The 21765-nt window shown below is 43.8% G+C and overlaps 1 protein-coding gene and 1 pseudogene across 1 annotated transcript in view; one reads left to right on the forward strand and one right to left on the reverse strand.

Annotated features, from left to right (window-relative positions):
- Positions 1-8895: 8895 nt before the first annotated feature.
- LOC111959294 (immunoglobulin superfamily containing leucine-rich repeat protein 2-like) lies at positions 8896-13732 on the forward strand (annotated as a pseudogene).
- Positions 13237-21765, reverse strand: part of stra6 (signaling receptor and transporter of retinol STRA6) — a 9732-nt gene continuing 1203 nt past the window's right edge. Inside the window, 15 exon segments of the mRNA XM_070437643.1 lie at positions 13237-14765; positions 14873-15009; positions 15222-15356; positions 16474-16485; positions 16488-16514; positions 16517-16632; positions 17052-17153; positions 17387-17504; positions 17721-17857; positions 18594-18627; positions 19193-19231; positions 19466-19600; positions 19603-19627; positions 19816-19883; positions 19968-20050. Of these exon segments, the coding sequence (XP_070293744.1) occupies positions 14523-14765; positions 14873-15009; positions 15222-15356; positions 16474-16485; positions 16488-16514; positions 16517-16632; positions 17052-17153; positions 17387-17504; positions 17721-17857; positions 18594-18627; positions 19193-19231; positions 19466-19600; positions 19603-19627; positions 19816-19883; positions 19968-20050 (1411 nt within the window). The 3' untranslated portion in view covers positions 13237-14522.

The raw sequence follows: 21765 nt of genomic DNA on the forward strand, positions 1-21765 counted from the left end.
AACTGGCAAACAAATGTAAATCTACCCAATTACTACATCCGTCTAAAACAGACGTGACCAGTTCCAGTGACGCTTTAAAAATTGGGCACACGCTAAAACATCATCATGAATTCTTACATGAACGAATGACAGCAACCCAGTAAACATATGTCTGCGAGCTCACCTTGGCACTCCTGCTCCACAAATCAAATGACACAGACAAGACAGGACACACGGAGCTCGACACAATGTGGAAGTCGAATAAAGGCAAGCATTAACAGAATGAAACAAACACAGAGTCTCTAACTCGTGAGTGTTACGATGATTCTGTGCACCGAAACAACTTTCACTCTGGCCGCTAGAGGCAGGAAAATAACCGCCTTTATGTGTGGAAACGATTTTCCCAAAATACCTTCAAACCTTTTCTTACCGAACTGGGCATGATGGATAAGCATTAGTTTACTGCTAAAACAGGAGCTATAGAATAATATACTGCGATGCAGTATAATGCTAACTGCTAACACAGGAGCTATAGAATAATAATATTGCTGCAGGATAATGCTAACTGCTAACACAGGAGCTATAGAATAATATAAGTGCTGCAGTGTAATGCTAACTGCTAACCACAGGAGCTATAGAATAATATATTGCTGCAGTATAATGCAACTGCTAACACAGGAGCTATAGAATAATATAGTGCTGCAGTATAATGCTAACTGCTAACACAGGAGCTATAGAATAATTAGTGCTGCAGTATAATGCTAACTGAAAACACAGGAGCTATAGAATAATATAGTGCTGCAGTATAATGCTAACTGCTAACACAGGAGCTATAGAATAATATAGTGCTGCAGTATAATGCTAACTGCTAACACAGGAGCTATTAGGAATAATATAGTGCTGCAGTATAATGCTTAACTGCTAACACAGGAGGCTATAGATATACATATAGTGCTGCAGTATAATGCTTCTAGGAAGAAATGGGCAGAATGCATAAGGAAATCAGAATGCGCTATTTTAATATAGGGCCTAACAGAAGTTTTGTGTCGCAATCGGGACGAGTGGGCATAAATCCACATCTCCACAAGGCAGTGACAAATAATATAAATGTTATCCATTTTAAAACAAAATGTGGAATAATTCAAAAGGGTGTGATAACTTTCTGAAAGCACTGATATCCTTCCTCAACAATGTACTTCTTCTCTGTTACAGTCTGGAAAACCCCCGGAGGATACAAGACCAGAATGTAGAGCAGCAGCAGTGCTGAGCAGGTCATGGGATAGGCTTACTACTCACACCACCTCGAGTTCAAATACTATTTGAAATCATTCAAAATACTTTATCTGGGTTTAATTGAGCTTGTCGGGCTTAAATTGACCAATAGATACCTTAAAAACTCCATCGGCTGACTATGTAAGCACTCCACACAGGCTAGAGCAAACATTACTAGTTTTTGAACCCGGGTCTGTTTTTGAGCCCAGGTCTGCTACTTACTTTAGCAGCTTGTAGTAGCCAAAGCGAAAGTCTCCTGCAGCAGCACGGAGAGCACCCACCCCGAATATGAGCAGTCCTTTCTGCTGGGAGGAACTCTCTTTGTTGCTGATCTGAACTGTGATGAACCACACAAGTGACGACAGCAGCAGAGAACACAACCAGAAGAACGCCCTGGGGAGAGAAAAAAAACACGAGTTTAACACAAGATAAAAACACAAACAAAACCAGGTTCGTCACACACACACACACTGAAATGGCCAGAGTTTAGGATGGATGAACTTGTCTCCAAATAGGATGTCCTAGCACATAGTACTGCTGTGTACAAATAGACACTGGTCAATACACACTCAACATAATACATACGTAGCAAGGTACCCCTGTCATACACAATGTACACTTCTCATATAGCCACATACAAATATTTTGGCGAACTATCTGGTCTGGGCTCATTAACACATACATTAATTACTGTACAATAAAACATTCTACGGGTGCTCCACAAGATGTTAAAGAAAAGAGGGCATGTGCGACTATTTAGGTTTAGTGCTGGGCTTGTACAAAACATTGCGCGACCAGTAGCTCTCCAACTAACAGTGGTTTGTGTTTAACATTTGTAGACACTTAAGAGTCAATAATTCTAATACAGCAAAAGAACATGTACGAAAATGTGTGACCAACAAGAGGTTTTGTTTGTGATTTAGCATTAGCCTTGGGGCTAGCTAGTTATCGGTTATCATATATGGCCTAACTTGTGTTAGCTAGAAGGCTACGCGATGGTTTGCTTGCATCTATTTATTTCGTTAACGTTACGCTAGCTACTTACCCAGCGATAAGAAATATCACCGGAGTGGGTCCCTGGCAATAGTAAACAAGAACAGTGCAATGGCAGGGCCGAAAGCGATGAATGTACACCCGAAGAACACAGATTGCAGTCATTTTGGGGCTTGGTCCGACTTCGACTCAAGTTAGCCTGTTAACAAAACCTCCACCGCAGGGCCCTTCTTCTCTTCAATGGCGAAAGAGTGTATCTTTCCGAGAGCTTGGATGCTTCTTTACAACTGAAGTAAGCCTACGCTATCTAAATAATCTCATTGTTGTGTATTTATCGTGGGTTCCTTGATGCTACAGTATCGCTTCCTGTTCTAATTGTTGCAGACACGTGACCGCAAGAGCAAAGATATTCGACGAACGAAAAAAGTTCCCGCATAGCCATATTCAGCGGTTACTTTCAGACAATGATAAATGATTTCAGACAAGACGATGCACCTACATGTAAAATATAGCTATTCATACGTTAGTTGTATACGTGTGATTTATGAAAATAGTATTATTTATGTCTGTGCCACTATCGAGTTTAGAGAAATAAATAGGTCGGCTTTCTCGTTTCCTCACTATCTTTGACTCAAAACKTAATTTTCCAACAGCGACATCTACAGTCTTCATAAGGCATTACTTTCTGAGATWGTATTAACCAATGTTATCAATCCACTCTCAAATCAAATTGCATTTTGTCACATGCGCAGAATACAACAACATGCGCAGAATCCTGCTTGATTTAGTATGCAAGGGGAGAACGTCAGTCACCCACTTTCAGTAACATACACTTGACTTTCTTTTGAGAAAAACATGACTAGAAAAATAATCTAATGGTGACACCTCGTTGCTCATTTACAAAAGGCACAAAGAAAAACAAGAAACTGAGTAAGACATGAGAAACCATGAGAGAACATGGAGAAATGATTACCGTGAAATGCTTACTTACAAGCCCTTAACCAACAATGCAGTTTTATGAAATTGGGTGGGTTTCTTTGTCAAATTGTAGGCTTATCGTGTGTATTTAAATACAAATATTTGATGAATTCTTTTGAACGGCTGTTTGACCAACATTTAACAGCAGAGGTCACTATTTGTTCTCTACCAGATAAAGACTGAAGCAACCAGCTGCTGTATCTGTAAATTATTCCCGTTCATTAAACCCAAGAGGATGTGTCATGGTGCATCTGTCACRGCCACCTCTGAGTAACAGAAACCATACAGTGTCTGGCTAGATCAGCTAGATATATAAGATCCCGTCTGCTGATTCCAAATGACATCATGTACTAYGYTTTGCCTATGACTTAATGCAGTGTGTCATCTCTATTTGAGTGGTKCCACAATGTAGCTTTTAAATCTGTATTTTGTATTTTCRACTAATATATCATTGTGGAGTGACATTTTAATACATGTTTTCTATCTCTAATATCTGTTACATCAGCCCAGACTACATGCACCACATCATTAAATAGAATTAGATGATCTCTATGACATGCACAGTCCTATCATCTTTAATGTCTCTCTCTCTTTAATGTCTCTCTCTCTCTCTTTCAATTCAATTCAAGGGGCTTTATTGGCATGGGAAACATGTGTTAACATTGCCAACCGCAAGTGAGGTAGATAATATACAAAAGTGAAGTAAACAATAAAAATTACAGTAAACATTACACATACAGAAGTTTCAAAAACATAAAGACATTACAAATGTCATATTATATATATACAGTGTTGTAACAATGTACAAATGGTTAAAGTACACAATGGAAAATAAATAAGCATAAATATGGGTTGTATTTACAATGGTGTTTGTTCTTCACTGGTTGCCCTTTTCTTGTGGCAACAGGTCACAAATCTTGCTGCTGTGATGGCACATGTGGAATTTCACCCAGTAGATATGGGAGTTTATCAAAATTGGATTTGTTTTTGAATCTTTGTGATCTGTGTAATCTGAGGGAAATATGTCTCTCTAATATGGTCATACATTGGCAGGAGGTTAGGAAGTGCAGCTCAGTTTCCACCTCATTTTGTGGGCAGTGAGCACATAGCCGTCTTCTCTTGAGAGCCATGTCTGCCTACGGCGGCCTCTCTCTGTTTAGGGCAAAATAGCATTCTAGTTTGCTCAGTTTTTTTGTTAATTCTTTCCAATGTGTCAAGTAATTATCTTTTGTTTTCTCATGATTTGATAGGGTTTAATTGTGTTGCTGTCCGGGCTCTGTGGGTGTGTTTGTGTTTGTGTTTTGTGAACAGAGCCCAGGACCAGCTTGCTTAGGGACTCTTCTCCAGGTTCATCTTCTGTAGGTGATGGCTTTGTTATGGAAGGTTTGGGAATCGCTTCCTTTTAGGTGGTTATAGAATTTAACGGCTCTTTTCTGGATTTTGATAATTAGTGGGTATCGGCCTAATTCTGCTCTGCATGCATTATTTGGTGTTCAACGTTGTTACACGGAGGATATTTTGCAGCTCTCTCTCTCTATATGAATGTTCTCTCTCTCTCTCTTTGATGTCTCTCTCTCTCTCAGCTAATTAATTATTCCACCTGGGAAAGTATTTTCTGAATAGAGAGAGAGAGAGAGAGAGAGAGACCCCATTTACACCAATTTGAAAAATTTCAGACAATTATTCTAGCTTGAGTTAGCCAAATAAAAATAGCCTAATAAAAAACCCAAACCTTTCCAGTTGATGACAGGTTTAATTTTGCCCACTAGCACTGGTCGTACCCCAACAACAAAATGGTGTGGGCGTACCCCAACAACAAAATGGTGTGGGCGTACCCCAACAACAAAATGGTGTGGGCGACCCCCAACACAAAATGGTGTGGGCGTACCCCAACAACAGAATGGTGAGGGCGTACCCCAACAACAGAATGGTGAGGGCGTACCCAACAACAGAATGGTGAGGGCGTACCCCAAACCGAATGGTGTGGGCGTACCCCTGTTTGAGATTTGAGATGGGATTTTTGACAGGGCTTTTTCCTTCCAATTAATGCTTTGGCCACAAATAGGAAGAATAGGACAAGTCAACACCATGAGTTAAACAGAATATTAACTTTTAAAAAGTGAGATTTTCACTGGACAGTTACTCTAACTGAATTGTGAAAACGAATTAAGAATGTGTTAATGTCATTACTGAACCGGTGATAATTGAAAACCATGGCAACATGAAATAAATGTTGAAAACTGTCCATTTTTTTGTCTGTCTCTGCTTCATTCTGCCTGGACAACCCCTTAAACCTGACACTTCCCCATATTGTCTGTCTCTGCTTCATTCTGCCTGCTCCACCCTTAAACCTGACACTTCTCCATCTTGTCTGTCTCTGCTTCATTCTGCTGTTCCACCTTAAACCTGACACTTCTCCATCTTGTCTGTCTCTGCTTCATTCTGCCTGCTCCACCCTTAAACCTGACACTTCTCCATCTTGTCTGTCTCTGCTTCATTCCCCTGCTCCACCCTTAAACCTGACACTTCTCCATCTTGTCGGTCTCTGCTCTGCTTCATTCTGCCTGCTCCACCCTTAAACCTGACACTTCTCCATCTGTCTGTTCTCTGCTTCATTCTGCCTGCTCCACCCTTAAACCTGACACTTCTTCCATCTTGTCTGTCTGCTTCATTCTGCCTGCTCCACCCTTAAACCTGACACTTCTCCATTTGTCTGTCTCTGCTTATTCTGCCTGCCTCAACGCTTAAACCTGACACTCCTCCAGCTTGTGACACTTTGCGTAGCGTCGGCAGGGTTTGCGAGTTGTGAGCAGGGGACAGTTTGTGGAGCAGGGGACAGTGTGGAGCAGGGACAGTTGTGGAGCAGGGGACAGTTTGTGGGAGCAGGGGCAGTTGTGAGCAGGGGCAGTTGTGGCAGGGGGCAGTTGGTGGAGCAGGGACAGTTGTGAGCAGGGGGCAGTTGTGGAGCAGGGGACAGTTTGTGGAGCAAGGGGACAGTTGTGGAGCAGGGACAGTTGTGGAGCAGGGGGCAGTTGTGGAGCAGGGACAGTTGTGGAGCAGGGGACAGTTGTGGAGCAGGGGACAGTTTGTGGAGCAGGGGGACAGTTGTGGAGCAGGGGACGTTGTGGAGCAGGGACAGTTGTGAAGGCAGGGGACAGTTGTGGAGCAGGGGCAGTTGTGGAGGCAGGGGACAGTTTGTGGAGCAGGGGGCAGTTGTGGAGCAGGGGCAGTTGTGGAGCAGGGACAGTTTCGCTTTTACCTCGTGTGTTTCTGTTCTCCCAGTTCTGCCGTCTCTCTGGGTGGTGCTGGTGGTATCTGAGGCACTCCTGCTGGTCTATGAGACTGTCTTAACTGGCCTGGGGGGTGTTAAGGTTCCCGTACAGGTGAAGGCTGAGCCGATCTGTGATGTGGCTGGAGGTATGTGGCCTGCATGGTGAAGCTGAGGGGGACAGCTAAGAGGACAGGCCAATACTGCCATGGCAGCCCGCAGACAGCCGGATGGAGGGGGGTCCACTCAAAGTGGATGAGCGACGGGGCTGAGGTGACTGGAAACGGGCGGAGTGCTGGATGTTACCCCATCGTTGCCTGGCAGTCAGGACGTCGACCCAGCGAAGTCTGGTCACCAGAAGCCTGATACCCCAGGTCGACCAGGAGACAGGAAGCAGGGTATAGAGAACACTAAAAGAACGGCCCTGGCTGCCTCAGGAGACCGTGTGGGAGAGCTGCTAGCTAGCTGGCTGCCTCAGGACACCCGTGTGGGAGAGCTGCTAGCTAGCTGGCTGGCTCAGGACACCGTGTGGGAGAGCTGCAGCTAGCTGGCTGCCTCAGGACACCGTGTGGGAAGCTGCTAAGCTGGCTGCTCAGAACACCGTGTGGAGAGAGCTGCTAGCTAGCTGGCTGGCTCAGGACACCGTGTGGGAGAGCTGCTAGCTAGCTGGCTTCCTCAGAACACCGTGTGGAAGAGCTGCTAGCTAGCTGGTGCCTCAGAACACGGTTGGGAGATCTGCTAGCTAGCTGGCTGCCTCAGGACACCGTGTGGGAGAGCTGCTAGCTAGCTGGCTGCCTCAGAACACCGTGTGGAAGAGCTGTGGGAGAGCTGCTGGCTAGCTGGCTGCCTCAGGACACTGTGTGGAAGAGCTGCTAGCTAGCAGGTAATGAAGAACTTTCTGTTCAAGGGGACTTTGTTATTTGTTTTTAGTAAATATGGGGGGGTTTATTTATTTTTGTGTGAAATATTTGCTTTTGCTAACCAGTGTGTGAAACGTAATATTGCGTGTGTTCCAGGCAGCTGCCCACAGGCAGGGATTCTGTCCACAGGCATGGTGGATCCTTGTTGCAATAGACCTTATGGCTGAAATGTTTGATGAGAGCACATGGCAAATGGACTTTGTTGTATGACCAGAGATACCGCATACAATGAGGAGATGCTTGTGTCTCCGCCCTAACAATGGGATTCATTGACCACAGAGCTGAACGGCGGGCTGTCAATCTCCCGCCTATTCCTTTCTTTGGATTGTTATTTGAATACTTTTTAAAATAGCCAATTCGATAAGGTGTGTTGACGTCAATCGCCTATATTCAATGGAGAGTGAGCTGCTATGTTAGCTTCATGAATATGCCTAGACCATCTTGAATTTCAACAGGGACAACTCCGATAAAAAGTGTTTTTTTCTCCAAGTTTCCCGGGATTTCACGTGCATCACACTTATATCAGTACACTCCTAACAGCCTAACCATTACGACACGTCTATTCGATCAAATATGCCTCATGTATCAAAATGGCAATTCATTTGTATCTTTACTAAATTCGACAGTCTCTCATTTCCCACCATACAAAACTCTTCACTTGCTCAATCATTGATGATCTACACAGATTTTGGACGGAGTAAAACCTCTTGCTTCACCTCTTCCTCTCTGGTATGAAGTAAATAACATGTCGACGTTTATAGGGATGAGACTTGTCCTTGAGGCAGAACTGAGCGATTTCTGCTAGATGGGCCAGCTGCAAAGTCAAAATTGGCTATATTGTAAAAAATGTAATGAATTTAAGGTTATAGTTAGGCATTCGGGTTAGTAGTGTGGTTAAGGTTAGGGTTACGTTTAAAATGTGATTTTATGACTTTGTGGCTGTGCCAGCTAGTGACCACTTTGCAGAGCTGCCTCCAGAACAACATTCATGAAAATAAACGCTAACCTGCGTGAAAATATGGATAGCTGCCTGTCGGCCTGCTTCGCTTCCTGCGCCCCTTTGTTCCATTGCTTTGTATGTTTGTTCGATTTTTTTTAGTTGCATGGTTTTTAAGTTAAAAATAAAGAAGCAATTGGTATACAGCCATAAAACATTTTAACTGAATTGTGAAGAGGAATTGACAATGTGTTAACTTGATTACTGAAACGGTGACGATTGAAACCCATGCCTTATTAAAATAATTGTTTAAAAAAACGGTCCTTTTTGTTGTCTGCCTCTGCATCACTCTGCCTGCTCAATCCACACCCTGGAATCTGGCACTTTTCCAGCTTGTCACATCTAGGCCTATATACCAGTTATTAACAGTCCATCAATAATTGGCTGCGTGGGTCTCCTACACTGTTGTCATGGAAGATAACAGAAGCCATGGAAGAGGGAGGGTGCATCACTTTAATGTTTTTGCAACGTCTACTTTCCAGAGGCGGCAGCGTGCTGTGACTCTCTGCGAAATCCAATCGCAACGCACAGACCTATCAGCATCCGACCACGAAAGGACCCACATATGTTTCAGCAACCATGTAAGAGCAATGCCATACGTGCACACCTTTTAAAAACTTGCTCCCAACTCATCATGTAGCCAGCTTTATGGGGTTCACATAAGAGACCACTCCTATCAATAGTAAGAATATTCATTGCTTCCATTGCGCTGGGGAAAACATCACACTGGTAAGACGTGTTATGTTGTTTTTGATGGCGAGGTTGAATGTGTTTCTGTTTGCTTAGAAATGGGAATTTTGTAGAATGTAGCATTGTTCTTTTATGTGCGTTTTGACCTCTAAGGACACCTGAGTCATCGTGAAATATAACATTTACTTCCTAAACGTTTTACATTTAGTTGTGGTTTTTTTTTTGCAGTGAAATGTCGCCTTGATTGATGCATGACCATAGCATTCTACACCAGCTGCACGCATGTACTGATTCCCGCGGTTAACGACATCATACGCGGTGCCGGTGCTGTCATTCTCAGCACCAAGGACAGGGCTCGGGCACAGTCGCTGTGGCGTAGTTTAAAAACAAACTGCATGCGCTCCAAAAAGGTGGCAACCTTTTTCACGAGCTCTCTGGTTTAGTTGAATTGATCAGCTTGGTTGAAATGTCGAAATTTAATAAACAATCTTTATATATTTGTATGACAGTACTTTATTATCAATGTATATTGAAACTAATAATTCTGGTAAAGAAATGTAACCATCAATATTTTTGTTCTAATTTAAGCAGAATTCCTAGGCTATCAGACAGATATAAGTATTACAGTTATATTTAAATCCTGTAAGTGGATTTCAAAGTCAGGGTTGGCAGTTGTAATATTTATTTGTCAAGTTCTTGACCTGTTTTCTTGTTTTTGTATGTGTTTAGTTGGTCAGGGCGTGAGTTGGGGTGGGCATTCTATGTTATGTGTTTCTATGTTGGGTTAAATGTGTTGCCTGATATGGTTCTCAATTAGAGGCAGGTGTTTGCGTTTCCTCTGATTGAGAACCTATTAAGGTAGGCTGTTCTCACTGTTTGTTTGTGGGTGATTGTTCCTGTGTCTGTGTCCACACACGGGACTGTTTCGTTTGTTCGTTCGTTTGGCTAGTCTTTCCTGTTCGTGCGTTCTTCGTGTCTTGTAAGTTCTCAAGTTCAGGTCTGTCTACGTTGTTTTGTATTTTTCCAAGTGTTTTTCTCGTGTTCGTCTTTAAATATCTATTTGTCATCGTACAACGCTGCGTTTTGGTCCGACCCTTACTCCTTCTCCTCATCCGAGGAGGAGGAATTAGACAGCGTAACATTATTAGCCTATTCATCAATATTTCATATTTTCATTGTTGCATTTACACTCAAGAGAACGTTGAGGTACCTTTTTATCCGGACTGTTTATGAATGGTGACTGAGTGTGTGCATGTGAATTGTAACAGCTTGACATTACAACTAAAAGATATGTAGTGACACAGTGACATTTGTTTTGCAGGAAGAGAAAATGTCTCGTTCCTACGCGTCTCTTCTCTCCTTATGGAGCTCTGTTATTGGAGTCGGACACGGCTGCCCTGAACTATGCGACTGCTCCGCCAAATACGGACGCCATTCGCTGAATGCTCCTCACAAAGACTTGGTTGACATCCCTGAAAAGTTGCCCCCAACGTTGACCACTCTGAGTCTCTCTGCCAACAAAATATCTTTGGTGGAGTCGGGCAGCTTCGACAACGTGACCCAAGTCACGTCCTTATGGATGGCCCATAACGAGATAGTCACCATCGACCCGGGCGCCCTGGCTCCCCTGGTCCAGCTGAGGAACTTTGATGTCAGTCACAACAAGTGGTGGACTTCCTTGGGAGGATCTCCATAACCTCACAGCCTGCAGCTGCTGAAGATGACCACAATGCGATGGTCAGTCTGCCTAAAGACTCTTCTCTAACCTCAAGGACCTGAGGTCTCTCCGCCTCAACAACAACAGGTTCACCACTATAGCGGAGGGGTCTTTCGACAGCCTGATCTCCCTGTCTCATCTACAGCTCTATAACAACCCATTCACATGCCACTGTAAGATGGACTGGCTGAGGGACTGGATTCTAAAGACCACCGTATCGGTCCCYGAACAGAACTCGATTGTCTGTGACAGTCCAGAGCAGTTGAGAGGAGCGGTGATCGTGAAACTGTCTGAGTCAAAGTGCATGGCCCCTAATGTTAGCATAACGCCCGAGCCRAACGTTCAGAATAKAACACTCTATGAAGGCACAGTGTTGATCCTGAACTGTGAGATCAAAGGGAACCCAAAGCCAGACGTTATCTGGAAAATCCACACAAACCGTCAAAGTGTAGAGTACCCTCTGTCCACCAAAGATAAAGAATTAGCAGAATCCAATGAATCTAACGAGGATTCTAAAACGGCAGACAAACCATTTGAAATGTTCCATAACGGCACTCTAGTCATACCGCGCCTCAGTAAAAAGGACAATGGCAACTACAGCTGTTCCGCCACCAATGAGTTTGGTAAAGATGACGATTCACTATCAATAGTAGTGGTAGTACCAAAACCACCACCACCTCAACCTGTTGGAAAAGTGATTGACCCACCAGTTATTATTAATGGGGAGAAAATCCCCTCAGTACTTCAACCTGTGATCAAAACCTCCAGTAATAACCCTTTTAAACCATTCAATATTCCCCATTTGGAGGGAAAGTACAATGTCTTCCCAACCTTTCCTCCCATTGAAGTTGACACTGAGCGTACAAAGCAAGTGCCCAAATATCCGCCCCGTGCAACTAGCAAATGTACCTTGACCAGTGAGACACAGTACATCTCTAACCAGGCCTTCAATATAAGCCTGGAAGATGTCAGGCAGTATACCTTTGACTTTGGAGTCATAGCCTTAGARGTGTCAGAGACTGAGGCTAAAGTTAGACTCAATCCTCTCCTCCTTCCTAAAGACAACACAGACATCCGTCTCAGCGCCTCAGAAGGGTTCCATTCCGTCAACAAAGAGCCTCCCAACCAATCAGAGGTAACCAGGAGAGCCCAGGTGGACTCAGGGCTGTATCTGTGTGTCACRTCAGACCACAGACACTCAGCCATCCAGTGGTCCAGGATGGAAGATGGCGTCAACACCTATCTGTTCCAGGACCTACGCCCCGGCGCCAACTACTCCCTCTGTCTCACCTACAGAGGAGAGGACTGTGAGGTGCAGGTCCTCTTCGCCACCAGGAAGAGAGTTCCTAACCTGCTGATCATTATAGTCGTCAGTATCTGTCTCCTCACCGTCTCCACCGTGCCCCTGCTGGGGGCCACCTGCTTCCACCTGGTCTACAAATACAGGAACAAGACCTACAAGCTCATCATGAAGGCTAAAGACCACCAGCATCACATGGAGAGGAACCTAGTGGTCAACTTCAACCTGAGGAACTCGTACGCCGAGTCACAGACGCAGATCACAGCCAGCGAGATGGGGGATGGGGAGGACGGGGAGTCGGAGAGCGGGGGAGAGAGAGAGAAGGACGTGGAGGGGAGTGTGGTGACTGAGTCGTTCACTCTGTCTCAGTACAGAGGGAATCTGGATGAGTGTGAGATGGGGTCAGAGTTCAGCGATAGGTTACCWCTAGGGGCGGAGGCTGTTAATATCTCTGGGCAGTACAAAGAGCCACACCACTGATCCTGTTGTTGTTGTTGGTATTTGATAGATCGTCTTGACTAGACAGGRTCTAGTCATCTTCAGTCATGGTCACATGTAACGTAAGTCTCACAGTAACTGTTTATCGATCCATGAGAGAAGAACCTGTGACCTGTCGTTTTTTCAAAATGGCTGCCGTATCAATGGCCTGGATACAGTGTAGACAAAGTCATAGGTGCTTCCGCTTTTGAATGGAAAAGTAAAGAAGGTAGTTTCTTATGTATGCTGTGAAGATTAAGTAAAAACAAACCCGTCTCTGTAGTAAAATATGTAAGCCTATTCTAAAAATAGACCCCTCCGGTGTGCTCTTAACAGGGACGTTTCCAGAGACTTGTTATTCAGTTATTCAGTGTAGTCTCACAGGCAAGGAGGCAAGAAGCTTTTAACTGTATCTAAAAATGTCTCTTCTTAAAGTAACAGATGCACTTATGAATGTCTATGTTAATATATTGTAGGCTATCAATGCTGTTTTTTAATCTAGAGTGAATGTCCGCTTCACTGTTGCCAACAAACCCTATAGCTGTGTGTCACAAGCTATTGTTGTAAGTCATTTTACAGTAACCTTTAACCTGGTATTGTGTCAATAATATACAGTACCAGACAAAAGTMTMGACACAAAAACCCTTGAATGAGTAGGTCTTTKTTTATTTTTACTATTTTCTACATTGTAGAATAATAGTGAGGACATCAAAACTATGAAATAACACATATTGAATCATGTAGTAACCAAAAAAAYMMMTWAAKKAWTTWAAAWWWWWTTTWYYWTTTWYYWTRRTTWAAYMWYMWSRCCCCCCCCCCTTTGCCTTGATGACAGCTTTGCACACACTATTTCCACTTCACTGTTGCCAACAAACCCTWWAGCTGTGTGTCACACGCTATTGTTGTAAGTCATTTCACAGTAASCTTTAACCTGGTATTGTGTCAATAATATATATGATCCATATGTCTCTATCTCATATCCATTAAAACCCTCACTGTTGCTCAACTCTTACATTTTGACAGGAAGATAAGTGTTACATTTTGATAGCGTAGGATTAAATGTAAGTGTTAAGATGTGTAAATTTCCTCAGTGTTCATCCTCTGCTATATGTGRCTGAAGTAATAAAGTATTGACAAGGAATGCTTGTTCATTATTGATTTGCAGCTTCCTGACATGGCATGTTATTCGATCTATAGTGAAATGCCAAAAAAAGGGGTAGTTGTACTACGAATGAACTGTCTGAATATTGGCTTCTGTAAAATGGGTTTCCATACACAGTCATCATGGTTCTTGAAAACATGCTTACACATTTGTTGTTCCCCTGTATTTACTTTKAAACTGTTTTATTTGTTTGAAAAGAAGTCTCTCTTTCAAAATAAGAGTCTTAATCACATACTCCCACCTAGGAGAAAAACAGTTGATTTTTTTCACACTGGATTGTGATGTCAGTTACATTRATTTTTTGTCTAAATGTTGTATCATTGRTCTTGCATATATTTTGAAAGCAAATATTTCAACCTCTGAAAACTTACCGAAACAACTGATAAAGGGCAATACATTAAATGAAGGGGTGGATAGTGGATGCTAAAACTGGATGTATTCTGTGCATCATAACCAAACACATGCAACCGTTGAGATTTTGTACTATTTCACCATAACGACCTTTACAAAAACTAAATAATAGACCAGCAAATTTTGAAATCGACATTGCAGACAACAATATGACACAGAAAGCAACCTACATAGAGATTCACTTCATGTGGAGCTGAACAAGCCACGGCACTTGACTGCAACCCACAGAAATACAGGTCTCTACAGTCACCTGCTACCCTGAAGACCAAGCAGTTGGAACATTGGGTTGTATAGAGAGCAGCAGAGTGTCAGTACCCCATAAACCACATAACATCAGTCATGACTGCGTGTCATGGTCTCAGTTAGCAGCAGCAGCGTCGGTGGCAGCAGCAGCAGCAGCAGCATCGGTGGCAGCGGCAGAGGGTGTAGCAGCGCCTGCCTCGGCAGCGTGGGGTGTAGCAGCGCCTGCCTCGGCAGCGTGGGGTGTAGCAGCGCCTGCCTCGGCAGCGGTGGGTTTGCTGCTGGCGTCTCTGCTGCTGGCGTCTTTCTTGCTTCCTGCCGCGGCGCTACGGTTCGTTCCATTCACGAAGCTGTCAGAGGGCTGGAGAAGGAAAAAATACTTTGTCTTGTAGAGTACAGGAAATTGTCACACACACAAACACACAGGTTGCTGGCCTTCTTTTCTACACTCTTATTTTGGCGACCGACCTGCAGCTGGTAGTGTTTTCTGGACCCCAGTAGAGATGGGTTGTTGACCAGTGTGTAGAGTAACTGCCAGCGTGCRCGCACCCTCCTGCTGTTAACCACCTTGTCCCGTCTCTTCTCCTGATTCACCAGCTGGATCCCTGAAAGCATGGAGAGTGAGGAGGAGGAGCAGGCCGGCAGGYCAGAGCAAGAGACTGACACTGGATGSATGGAATTATTTGGTGATATAAATTCCACATTGTGTAKTAGTAGTAGGTTCAGTCAATGTCATGTCTGGGAAGTGTCTGCGAGGGACAGAAAAGGCCACACCCTTCGTGRAAATCCGTGTAGGAGTGTGTATGTCTACAACAACCTTCCTCTGCATCTCGCATCTTCTGCCCAGCGCCTCCAGCCGAGGCAGCCTGCAGTGCCAGCCCACAGAAGGCCTTCATCACAGGGTGGGATTGGCTGACCTCTACCTTCAGGTAGTGGGTGTAGTAACAATAAGCTGTGTGAAGGTCAGAGGTCAGGGATTCAGACATATTGAGGGCTCATTCATAAACCAATGTGTTAGGTTAACCTGTTCACCTGTGTATTTCAAGCAGGTTAAACATTGATGGAATTGCATCAGGTACATATTTCAGAAATTTTTTCAATTTTAAAAATAAAAAAATTATATTATATATATTTTAGAATTTTACCCCCTTTTCTCCCCAATTCGTTATCCAACTGTTAAGTAATACTATCTTGTCTCTCGCTACAACTGCCGGTACGGATGGAAGACGAAGGGTCGAAACCATGCGTCCTTCCGAAACACAACCCAACCAAGCCGCACTTGCTTCAACACACGCGCACTCCAACACCGGAAGCCAGCCGCACCAATGTGTCGAGGAAACACCTGCACCTGCGACCTGATTAGCGTGACACTGGCGCCCGCCCGGCACAGAGTCGCTAGTGCGCGATAGACAAGGATGATCCCAGACCGGCCAAAACCCTCCCTAACCCGGACGATGCTAGGCCAATTGTGCGTCGCCCCACGACCTCCCTGCGCGTCGGCTGCGAACAAGCCTGGGCGCGAACCCAGTCTCAGCCCTAGACCACTGTGCCACCCGGCGGGCCAATGTTTTTCAATGACATGGGTTATTGTTAGATGATTGCTAATGAACGTGTCACCATACATGAGAATACTTTATTAGGTGATGGTCAGTCAGTGTCCCAGATGGCAAGCCGTGAGGCTGCTGGTTTTGTTTGGTGGCCATGACACCTTTCGTTTGTTTTTGGGAGCTTTTAGTTTGCCATGCCTTTGGTATTTTTACATTTTTTTAACATATTTATGTTTCGCCACCATCTGAACAAATAATCTGCTTGGACTGGCCAACCAAGAGGTCAAGATGAGACAGAGCTGACTGGCACTGGACCAAGGTACGGTTGCTGTCTCCCTAGGCACATGTCCAGCCAACACGGTCCTCAAACCCTTATTTCTCACAGAAACGCACACATTCATTCAGGTACAGACCATGTAACTAGCCTAGGACCCCTAACAATATCCGTTTGTAACAAATCTACCAGCGCAGGCCTTTCAAAAAAAAGTGACTATATAATTCCCTGAACTGATGTTGACATACCCGGGTCGTAGGTTCAGCGGCGCGGTTGAGGAGGCTGATGCCATGCGTCCCAGGTGGATGATGTTATAGAGGGCAGTGATGACCATCCCAGATGGCTGCATCAACCCCACCACAATGTTGATCAGGAAGAGCAGGTAGGTAAGCAGGAACAGACTGCCTCTGGAACAACACAGCCAATAAACATCTAGATTCTACTTTGGTGGATCAATGGTGAAAGAAAGTACAGGGGGTCCGGGGCATGTCCCCCTATGAAAAAAAACGCATTTAATTTTTGTCTTTTTTCATGTTACATAAATATACCAAAAAAGGAAAAGAAACCCCTCTTTCAACTCAAGAAGTGTGTAATCCAGCATTTCCCCAAAATCGGTCCGCGGGACCCCAAGGGGTGCCCGTTTTGGTTTTTGCCCTAACACTACACAGCTGATTCAAATGATCAAAACGCTTGTGGTCACGAGGTCTGAGTTTGGGAAACCCTGGTGGAATTCATCTATGATGTCACTAGTTCTGAAGAAAAAAAGTTTWAAAAAATTWACAAATAAATAAAGTAAATAATTTATAGAGTTCTAGAATCTTAGTACCTGTTGTTCAAGTCTCTTGTCCCAGCATCCTTTTTGATGAAAGCGAACCTGGCTGTCACGTGTTGTAGAGCAATAGTCAGTATCAACGTCACCCACACAGGCCTGGTGAGATCAGATACCACAATGGGAAAATAATCCACACAATATGAAAATACGAGGCTCTTATCCACTGATGAGTATCTCAATCAGTTCAAAGTGTATTGTGGTGATGAGCTAGCTGGTCAAAATTGTTTCTGTAAGATGGTGCTTGAACATCAGATAAAGGCTTCATGGCAAGAGTATGATTCCATATAAGCAGGCAGGAACAAATGTAATTCAATTTAAGATGCACTCACCAGGCCTTGGCAGCGACCTGGAAGAGTATGAGGTTCTGGCCATACAAGATGGGGATGATGATGAGGAACACCAACCACACAAAACAGATGAAGAAGACCAGAGTCTGGAGGACCATTCCTGACCAAATCATATTCAATAGTAAGAGAGGAATCTAGAATAAGAATATAACTGCCATCTTTCATAAAATTCATTTTTTTAAAGTAAGTTTTAAAAGGAATTGAGGTTGGTAGCACACAGAAATGACCAAGTATTTACTGAAGAACTATTATGATAAAATGGTAATTGATTAATGATTTAATTAGGAATTAAAACCACCGTGTCAGGTCAGCCTACCTAAAGAGATGACAGCAGCCTGATATCCAATGAAGCCCATCCAACACACTAGGCCTGTCTGAGACGGACGGATGCTCTTCTGGCAATTATACACGTTGTAAATATCTCCTCTGTACAAGCCCTGAAGGTTCCATCTGATGGTAGAAACATGAAGAAATAMAATTTCTTATGCATGAAAGGAAAACACTTGAAAAGATCAGTTATTTGGTATTTTGCCATTGTTTCTTGAACGTACAAAAGAACACAATGTTTGGTGCACTGATATAGTTACTGTGTTACTGTTTTACTGTGATACTGTGTTACTGTGTGTCTGTGTTAGTGTAATACTGTGTTAGTGTGTTACTGTGTTAGTGTGATAATGTGATACTGTGTTAGTGGTGTGTTTACTGTGTTAAGTGTGATACTGTGTTACTGTGTGTTATTACTGTGTTAGTGTGTATACTGTGATACTGTGTTAGATGTGATACTGTGTTAGTTGTTTTGGGTTGGTTTGAGAAGGTGTTAGTGTAGATTGTGTTGTGTTAGTGTGATACTGTGTTAGTGTGTTACTGTGTTAGTGTGATACTGTGTTAGTGTGATACTGTGTTAGTGTGTGAATACATGTGATACTGTGTTAGTGTGTACTGTTTTAGTGTGTTTACTGTGATACTGTGTTAGTGTGATACATGTGATACTGTGTGTGTTAGTGTGTTACTGTGATTGTTATTGTTTGTGTTTTAGTGTGATACTGTGTTAGTGTGATACTGTGTTGTAGTGTGATAGTGTGATGAACTGTGTTAGTGTGATACTGTGTTAGTGTGGATACTAGGTGTCAGTGTGTTAGTGTGATACTGTGTTAGCTGTGTTACTGTGTTGGCTGAAGTAATTGTACTGTGAAGGATCATGGACCTCATGAGCATGATCAGGGTGAGCGAACAGGCCAAGGTCAACCACACAGGTACCACCTACAAAACATAACGAACAGCCAGGGTCACCCACACAGGTAACACACTACACAAACATAACGAACAGGCCAGGGTCAACCCACACAGGTAACACACTACACAACATAACGAACAGGCCAGGGTCAACCCACACAGGTAACACACTACACAACATAACGAACAGGCCAGGTCAACCCACACAGGTAACACACTACACAACATAACAACAGGCCAGGGTCAACCCCACAGGTAACACACTACACAACATAACGAACAGGCCAGGGTCAACCCACACAGGTAACACACTACAACAATAACAACAGGCCAGGGTCAACCCACACAGGTAAAACTACACAACATAACGACAGGCCAGGGTCAACCCACACAGGTAACACACTACACAACATAACGAACAGGCCAGGGTCAACCCACACAGGTAACACACTACACAACATAACGAACAGGCCAGGGTCAACCCACACAGGTAACACACTACACAACATAACGAACAGGCCAGGGTCAACCCACACAGGTAACACACTAAACAACATAACGAACAGGCCAGGGTCAACCCACACAGGTAACACACTACACAAATAACGAACAGCCCAGGGTCAACCCACACAGGTAACACACTACACAACATACGAACAGGCCAGGGTCAACCCACACAGGTAACACACTACACACATAACGAACAGGCCAGGGTCAACCCACACAGGTAACCACTAGCACAACATAACGAACAGCCAGGTCAACCCACACAGTAACTGTCTTATCACCCGATGCTGCAGCTCATCTCAGTAGATACAGGACACCCACCTTCCAGACCACAGGTATAGTGAATGACTATCTGGACCACCTCCATCCTGTCCTCTGATAGGACGATACCAAAGCCCTCCAGAAGGAAGGGGAACTTGTCATCTATACCAGCACGGACTATGTGGAGGGTGGGATCACCAGTACTACCAGCAACAGCGCCACCTAGGGGATGGATGACCACATGGCTGTTAGAGTTATTTCTATTGAAACAACAAGAATCTTGTCAAGTTATCTGAAAGCAGCCTGTTCAACAACCAACCGTTGATGTGGATTGTTGTTATGTTCCTTTGTTTATTGTTATGTTTTGCTGAAATGTGATGGATTCCTAATCAACTGCAGTATTTTTTTACCTGATAAACTGCTATGGAGGACACAAATGCTGAGATCGCAGCTTTAGTGGAAACCGGAATACTACAAAAAAATATGATAACAATGGTATCATTAGGATATTTCGTTTTTAAAAAGATTAGCAGACAAATTGTCAAAGCCCTCCGACGTACCTTTCTCTGCGGTGTGTAGATATAGGACCTGACTGTGTCTTTCATTGTCTCCAACAGTCTGGGTTTATCTGATCTGATAGAGGTACTGAAACAAACACAATGATGTCAATAACTGCACGCTGCAGTCATCATTATATATCCTTCCTGTTATATCCTTCCTGTTTGGCCCTGTCCGGGGGTATCATCGGGACGAGGCCACAGTGTCTCCTGACCCCTCCTGTCTCAGCCTCCAGTATTTATGCTGCAGTAGTTTATGTGTCGGGGGCTAGGGTCAGTTTGTTATATCTGGAGTACTTCTCCTGTCTTATCCGGTGTCCTGCGTGAATTTAAGTACGCTCTCTCTAATTCTCTCTTTCTCTCTTGGAGGACCTGAGCCCTAGGACCATGCCTCAGGACTACCTGGCATGATGACTCCTTGCTGTCCTCAGTCCACTGGCCGTGCTGCTGCTCCAGTTTCAACTGTTCTGCCTGCGGCTATGGAACCCTGACCTGTTCACCGGACGTGCTACCTGTCCCAGACCTGCTGTTTTCAACTCTCCTAAAGACAGCAGGAGCGGTAGAGATACTCTTTTAATGATCGGCTATAGAAAGCCAACTACATTTACTCCTGAGGTGCTGACTTGTTGCACCCTCAACAACTACTGTGATTATTATTATTTGACCCTGCTGGTCTATTATGAACATTTGAACATCTTGGCCATGTTCTGTTATAATCTCCACCCGGCACAGCCAGAAGAGGACTGGCCACCCCTCATAGCCTGGTTCCTCTCTAAGGTTTCTTCCTAGGTTTTGGCCTTTCTAGGGATTTTTTCCTAGCCACCGTGCTTCTACACCTGCATTGCTTGCTGTTTGGGTTTTAGGCTGGGTTTCTGTACAAGCACTTTGAGATATCAGCTGATGGTAAAGAGGGCTTTATGAATACATTTGATTTGATTTGATCATTACTTAGTTTTTGTCATAGAATAAACACAGTCTGGTCAATCAGTTTAGTATCCTGGTTTTTCTCATTAACCCCACCTGAGTTTGACTTTTTCTTCTTTAGAATGAATTCACGTAGTCTGTGTAGTAGCTGCTCTCGCAGGTCCTGAAGCCAAATGGTATCAGAATCAAACTGTTTCATTACACATTAACATTATGGATGCATGATCTGACAACACTGACCACCTACAACACTGTATAGATATTCATTTGGATGCAGAAAATTCACATTAAAAGAATGTATGATGTCGTTAGAACTGTAGCTGTGATTACAACAGAGACAGATTAACGACCTCACATGATGCTCACTGTCACCGACAGTTTACAGCGTGACAAGCCACAGATTACAGTGAAATAAACACTGCATTGTGTAAACCTTGAGAGAAATAACATCCCTTGGTCATAATCTGTGCTGGGGAATATTATACTAAATTAATTTCCATCCAAGCTGTTTACGTAATCAGACCTTTGGTTACAAGTTACGTGGTTATGTATGTTTCATAACTTTAACGTCTCTTGAAGGCTATGTTTAGTTTTTTTACATAGGATATCCCATAAGCATCAGGGCCAGTTCTCATCAGACATTAGAGAGCAGAGACCAATAACCCCAGTGTTTTGACAACCTAACAACAGCCACTCTCATCCAGATATTAGATCGGCCAGGACAGTACACCCCAGTGTTTTGACACAGCCTAAATAACAGCCAGTTCTCATGCCCCAGACATTAGAGAGAGCAAGGACAATTAACCCAGTGTTTTACAACCCTAAATACAGCCAGTTTCATCCAGACATGTAGAGGAAGAGGACAATAACCCCAGTGTT

The sequence above is a fragment of the Salvelinus sp. IW2-2015 genome, linkage group LG36, assembly GCF_002910315.2.
Source record: "Salvelinus sp. IW2-2015 linkage group LG36, ASM291031v2, whole genome shotgun sequence".
Taxonomy (NCBI): Eukaryota; Metazoa; Chordata; class Actinopteri; order Salmoniformes; family Salmonidae; genus Salvelinus; species Salvelinus sp. IW2-2015.